Genomic DNA, 6,486 nt, shown 5'->3' with positions numbered 1-6,486 from the left:
TTGAGCCTGGTAGGAACTTCAGGACTCAGATGCTTGCATCCCTGGGAGAGGAAAGGGATGGGGGATCCTGACTCCTAGATCCCAGGGAGGAGGTTGATGGGGGCCAAGAAAACTGGGTCTGAAAGGGGAGGGGGCTGGGAGTCTGGACTTTTGACTACCCTCTCTAGTATCTTTGTATGTTGCGGATGTGGAAGTGATAAGAACACAAAAAAATCTCTTCTGTTCGGCCTCAAGTATATTTTTGAAGATTGAAGTGAGGATGGGTTTTTGACTGGCTTCTAGGACAACAGGGTTTCCTGTGGGGAGACAGCCTCGGTATCTCAGCGGACTCCTGGATCCTTAAAGATTTGGAGTTGGATATTCAAACTCAGGGAATCAGAAGGGCCTGTGGTCCGGACTCTGGGGCTTCAGAAGGGAGCCTGGATTTTGGACTCCTTGGAAGATAGAACATAGGACTGGATTTAGGTTTCCAGAGAGAGTGGGGCTTCTTAGAGGAACCGAAGAGGGTTCCAGCTCAGCGTCCCTCCATTGCATTCTGTTGAATGCAGTAATAGTTTCAAAACCCGGAGAAGACGAGAAAGGACACGGAGAAACTCTCAGAGATAAATCCCAAACTCAGGAGTGGATGAACCAGAATATTCGGACCCGGGCTCTTCTTGAGCACTGGGAGCCTAAGAATGGAACCGAGGGGCCTGGCGGCGAGATCTGGGGCGAAGAGGAGTGGCCCAGGTGTGGGGGCACGGCGCTACAGCAGGGGGCGTGGCCATCTGCGATTGGAGGCCGGACGCGAGTACGAAGATCCGAGAATACAGGCCACACTCGGTCTTCGGGGCCGAGGGCAACCGACGGGGGCTGGCCTGACGACGGAGGTGTGGTTAACGAGTAGAGGCGTGGCTTTGCCCTTAAGGGCGTGGCCACCCAATAGCGGGCCCCGCTCGGGGGTGAGGTCAGCAGATGGGGGCGTGGTCAGACAATAGGGGCGAGGCTAAGGCTCGCGGAGCTGATCCAACGCTCCAGGTATCCCGTCTGGGCTCGAGACCAGAACTGTTCAGATTTAACAGTCCGTGGACGGCCCGCCAGAGTCTGAGAGTCCGGTGCCCGGGCTGTGGTCTAGCGTAAAGGCACGGCCCAGGAGAAGGGGCGGGGCGTGGGAGAAGGTGAAGAATGAGATCTGGGTATGAATGTGGGCGAAGCAGAGGAATGAGATTTGCAGGAGAGGCAGCGCCCGGGGGAGCTGGGGGCCTGGGTGAAGGGGCGGGGCCTGAAGCGATGGAGGAGGGTGGGGGCAGAAGGACGGGGCGGGGGTAGTGGGCGGGGTGTGAGGAATTGCCCCGGCCAGGGATTAAAAAAGGGGTGCAGGTCTCGGGTGGGGGCGTGATTATTTAGGGTGTGGGGACTCTGACCCCTACCGCTGCCACAGCCTCCCGGCCCGCCCCGCAATGTGGCAACCTCTGGTCCTGCTGCTGCTGCTCCCCTCTGCCCTGGTGCCCCCCTCCACTGCAGCCCCCATCCGCGATGCTGACGCCCAGGAGAGCTCCTCGGGTTTTCTAGGCCTCCAGAGCCTAATCCATGGCTTCACCCGGCTTTTCCTGAAAGTGAGCAATGGCAAGCGTCGGAGGGGGGCGGGGGTAAGAAGAGGTAAAAAGAGGGACGGCGGCAAATGGCAAATGGGGAGTGAGGGTTGGCAGGGATTCAGAGAGACAGAATGGAAGATGGGTTGCGGCCAGACAGGACAGACGGGAAGAGGGGGAGTCAAGGGGACCGAGAGAGAGATGAATAGAGAGGGACAGGCAGACCGTGAGATAGAAAGAGCGGAAGGAAATTAAGCAGAGAGGGGACAGCGACAAAAGACTGAATGGAAAGAGAGACTCGGAAGGAGAAGGGAATGATGGGGCCATAGAGACAACAGGACGCGGGCAGGGAGCGGGAACAAGAATAGGAAAATAATGGGACAGAATAGAGCCAGGACACATGGGATATGGGGCAGAAAGTTACCTGGTTAGGCCCTAAGGCTCAGAGGACAGAGAAGGAGCTGGGAGGTACATGGGGCAAGGCCTCCAGGATACCCTGGTAGGGCTTCAGATTTACGTTTACTGGGAAGTCTTGAGGTCCAACAGATCAATGGTCCCTCCTTTGGCCCCAGGATGACTTGCTGCGGGGCATGGACAGCTTCTTCTCAGCCCCCATGGACTTCCGAGGCCTCCCCAGAAACTACCACCAAGAAGAGAACCAGGAGCACCGGCTGGGGAACAACACTCTCTCTAGCCACCTACAGATCGACAAGGTGCCCATGCCGGGAAGTCCTTCCTGGAGTCTTCCCATGATCCCTTGTGCTGCAGTACCTGTGGGGAGGAGAGCAGAGGAAGATAGTGGCTTTGCTCTCACTCTCTCCTCCTGTCCTCACAGGTGACAGACAACAAAACAGGAGAGGTGCTGATCTCCAAGCAGGTGGTGGCATCCATTGAGCCGGGAGAGGGGAGTTTGGAGGGTGACTGGAAGGTTAGGACATGCCCCTGACAAACATGGGAAGATGGGTTGACACTCTCAACTGTTTGGTGCTGCTTCTCACAGGGCCTCAGTTTTGTCATCTGTCAAAGGGACCAACCAGCTCTCAGAAATGAGATTTACAACCTCATTTGTATATATTCCCACTCGTTTAGTAAACCCCAGACAGTTTTGTAAACCAAGAAGTGCTTTTAATCCCAAGTCCTGAGTAATCTTCACCCTTGTAAACCCAAAAATGTGTTTTGATCTCAAAGTACTCTGCGAACCTCCAAGTATTTTTTAATCTATCCCAAAGGGCTAAGCAGATCTCTCTCTCTCTCTCTCTCTCTCTCTCTCTCTCTCTCTCCAGACTTCAAAATGTGATTTTTTTTTTTGGTTCCAAAATACTTTTTGAATCCCAAATGGTTTGTATATCTCATCTTTGTAAACCTCTAAGGGTGACGCTAACCACAAAATGCTTTTTTTTAATCCTAAAACATTTTTTTATCCTAAAACATTTTTTTTATCCTAAAACATTTTAAGAACCCCCATGTGGGTCTTCCACACACACCCAGGTTTTTATTTTTAAATTTTCAAATCCACAGAAGAGTTGAAAAATATATAATACAATAAGCCTGTATTCCTTTTTCCATAGAGCAGAGTTTCTCAACGTTAGCACCATTAGCATTTGGGGCTGGGTAATCTTTTGCTGGGGGAGGGGTGCATCCTGTGCACTTAGGACATTTATCAGCAGCCACTACCTCCACCCACTAGATGGAAGTAGCATCTCCCCTCCCCCACCAATTGTGACAACCCAAAATGTCTCTAGACTTACGTTGATGCACCACTTGTTAACATTGTGCCACATTTATTTTTACTTTTGAACTGTGTGACAGTAAATGATTGATATCATGACACTCCACCCTTAAATCTTCCAGTGGGTATCTCCAAAAAGAATAATGCATTCGCCTGCACGACCACAGTATCATTTTTTACACCCCAGAAATTTCACATCGATATGCACACTTTTATCTCTGTGTTAGTTTGCTAGGGCTACCATAACAAAGTACCACAGATTGGGTGGCTGAAACAGAAATGTATTGTTTCCCAGTTCTGGAGGCTAGGTGTTCCAAGACCAAGGTGTCATCAAGCTGGTTCTTTCTGGGGCTGTGAGGAAGAATCCATTCCATGCCTCTCCCCTAGCTTCTGGTGGTCTGCTGAAAAATCTTTAGCATTCCTTGAAATGTAGAAGCATCCTCCCCACCCCCATCTCTGCCTTCATCTTTCATGACCTCTCTGTGTACACTTCTGTGTCCAGATTTCCCCTTTACATAAGGACGCCAGTTGTACTAGATTAGGGCCCACCCTAATGACCTCGTCTTAACTAGTAAAATCTGCAGTGACCCTGTTTCCAAATAAGATCACATTATGAGGTGCTAGGAATTAGGACTTCAACATAGGAGGGAGGGTGGGGGAGCGGAGACACAATCCAGCCCATAACAATCTCCTACAGGACTTCTCAGAAAAATACAGACTCTGATTCAGTAGGTCTGGGTGTCTGATTTGCTAATTTGTATGTCTAACAAACTCCCAAATGTTGCTGATGCTGCTGGTCCATAGCCCACGCTTTGGGTAGCAAGGACCAAATAGACATTCAGGCATACTCATATATCCTGAAGAGGGACCAAAAGCTGTCCCTAAAGAGCTGATTTGGTCTTTGATCCAGGATTCAATCGAGGATCACACATGCAGTCATGGTCCTGCTTTACTAAAGCCAAGAGCTTTTAATCCCAAGGTGATTTGTACATTTCCAACTGGTTTCTAAACCTTAGAGTATGTTTAATCCTAAAATGCTTTTGAAATCTCGGAAATGTGCTTTCGGTCCCAGAGCATTCTATAAATCTCAGTTTTTTTTTTTTTTTTTAATTCTAAAGTACTTGTAAACCCAGTGCTTTGTAAATGACAAAATGAGCTTTAAACTCCCAAAGCCCTGTAGGTGGCAAAATGGGTTGACTACACATGCCAGTGAAGACTTGGCATCCTGGGATTGTCATTTGGAATTTGAGAGGTTTCCTTGTCCTTCTTCCCCCAGGTACCCAAGATAGAGGAGAAGGAAGCCCTGGTGCCTGTCCCGAAAGCCATCGACAGCTTCCACCCAGAACCCCATCCCCGAGTGGCCTTCTGGATAATGAAGCTGCCACGGCGGAGGTCCCACCAGGACATTCAGGAGGGTGGCCGCTGGCTCAGCGAGAAGCGACACCGCCTGCAGGCCATCCGGGATGGGCTCCGGGAGGGGAGTCACGAGGACAGCCTTGAAGAGGGGACCCAGGGGTCCTCCCACTCCAAGCTGCCAGCCCGCAAGACCCACTTCCTGTACATCCTCAGGCCCTCTCAGCAGCTATAGGGTGGGGGCTAGGGAACACCTGCATGTACCCCCCAGCCAGACCCCACCCCAAGCACCATATGGAAATAAAGTTCTTACATCTAGCAGCACTTTCTCCTTTCAGGATCTGTCCCCAGGCCTCAGCCGACAGGATCATGGCAAGTCCCCTCAACCCTAACCCTGAGAGTGACATCTGGCCATGCCACCACCGGCTCTTGCCAAGATCTTCAGGCTCACTTTCCTCCCTCAGATGTTGTCTGTTTGCCCACTGAGCAATTCTCATCACCTCCAGCCCTAGCTGTCCTCCTGTTTCTTATTACTGCCCCAACAAGTGACCACAAACTGAGAATGCATATGTATTCTCCCACAGATCTATAGATCAGAAAACCAGGATGCCTCAGCTGGTCCTCTGCACAGGGTCTCACAAGATCAAAATCAAGGTGTTGGCCTGCTGAACTCTTATCTGGAGGCTGTAGGAGGAATCTGCTTATAAAATCATTCAGGTTAGGGGCACCTGGGTGGCTCAGTGGGTTAAGCGTCTGCCTTCCACTCAGGTCATGATCGTGGGGTCCTGGGATGGAACCCCGCATGGGACTCCCTGCTCAGCAGAGAGTCTGCTTCCCCCTCTCCCTCTACTCCTCCCCCCCTGCTGGTGCTCTCTCTGTCTCATGCTCTCTCACAAATTTTTAAAAATCTCAAAAAAGGGACCCCTGGGTGACTCAGCCGTTGAGCATCTGCCTTCGGCTCAGGGTGTGAGCCCAGGATCCGGGATTGAGTCCTACATCGGACTCCCTGCAGGGAGCCTGCTTAGCCCTCTGCCTATGTCTCTGCCTCTCCATGTGTGTGTGTGTCATGAACAAATAATAAATAAATCTTTTTAAAAAATTATTGAAAAAATAAAAATAAAAATAAATGATTGGGGGAGGATCCCTAGGTGGCTCGGCGGTTTAGCGCCTACCTTCAGCACAGGGCATGATCCTGGAGTCCTGGAATTCAGTCCCACGTCGGTCTCCCTGCATGGAGCCTGCTTCTCCCTCTGCCTATGTCTCTGCCTCTCTGTGTCTCTCATGAATAAAAATCTAAAAAAAAAATTTTTTTAATTGGGTAACTGGGGATCCCTGGGTGGCGCAGCGGTTTAGCGCCTGCCTTTGGCCCAGGGCGCGATCCTGGAGACCCGGGATCGAATCCCACGTCGGGCTCCCAGTGCATGGAGCCTGCTTCTCCTTCTGCCTACGTCTCTGCCTCTCTCTCTGTGTGTGTGTGACTATCATAAATAAAAATTTTTTTAAAAATTGGGTAACTGGCTGATAGACATTAAGGAGGACACATGATGAGATGAAGCACTGGGTGTATGCCATATGTTGTGAAATTGAATATAAATAAAATTTTAAAAAGATCATTCAGGGTGTTGGCACAATCAAGTCCCTTGCAATTGGACTCAGAGCCATGGCTGTGACCACCCACCCTTAGCTTCTAGAGGCCTCGCTCCGGTCCTCAAGTGTGGACCTTACTACACCTCAGATGCCAGACTATCATGGACTTTCCCTTCTGCACCATCCCCCCAGGCCTTCTCCTCCTCTTCCAGTGTGAGACAGTTCTGGGCTTTAAAGGCTCACTCA

At 50.8% G+C, this 6,486-nt stretch overlaps 1 protein-coding gene across 4 annotated transcripts; it reads left to right on the top strand.

Annotated features, from left to right (window-relative positions):
• Nucleotides 1–993: 993 nt before the first annotated feature.
• Nucleotides 994–4,974, top strand: DKKL1 (dickkopf like acrosomal protein 1). 4 transcript variants are annotated; one of them, XM_049093735.1, is made up of 5 exons: nt 994–1,017; nt 1,421–1,595; nt 2,144–2,284; nt 2,407–2,499; nt 4,577–4,974. In XM_049093735.1, the coding sequence occupies exons 2-5, from the start codon at nt 1,440–1,442 to the stop codon at nt 4,886–4,888; spliced, it is 702 nt and encodes a 233-aa protein (XP_048949692.1). In that variant the 5' UTR covers nt 994–1,017; nt 1,421–1,439; the 3' UTR covers nt 4,889–4,974. The 4 variants fall into 4 exon arrangements, with proteins under 4 accessions (XP_048949692.1, XP_025280077.1, XP_025280076.1 ...); XM_025424292.3 differs by lacking the exon at nt 994–1,017 and adding an exon at nt 1,018–1,157; XM_025424291.1 differs by lacking the exon at nt 994–1,017 and adding an exon at nt 1,024–1,175.
• Nucleotides 4,975–6,486: the final 1,512 nt, after the last annotated feature.

This window comes from Canis lupus, chromosome 1 (genome assembly GCF_003254725.2).
Source record: "Canis lupus dingo isolate Sandy chromosome 1, ASM325472v2, whole genome shotgun sequence".
In the NCBI taxonomy this organism is placed as follows: Eukaryota; Metazoa; Chordata; class Mammalia; order Carnivora; family Canidae; genus Canis; species Canis lupus.
This window is presented reverse-complemented; position numbering and strand designations above follow the sequence as displayed.

What these genes read in the sequence shown, in the direction of transcription:
- DKKL1 (XM_025424291.1), top strand. An exon ending in TCACCCGGCTTTTCCTGAAA is followed by an intron (nt 1,596 to 2,143) that starts GTGAGCAATGGC and finishes CTTTGGCCCCAG; the next exon opens with GATGACTTGCTGCGGGGCAT. An exon ending in GTTTGGAGGGTGACTGGAAG is followed by an intron (nt 2,500 to 4,576) that starts GTTAGGACATGC and finishes TTCTTCCCCCAG; the next exon opens with GTACCCAAGATAGAGGAGAA.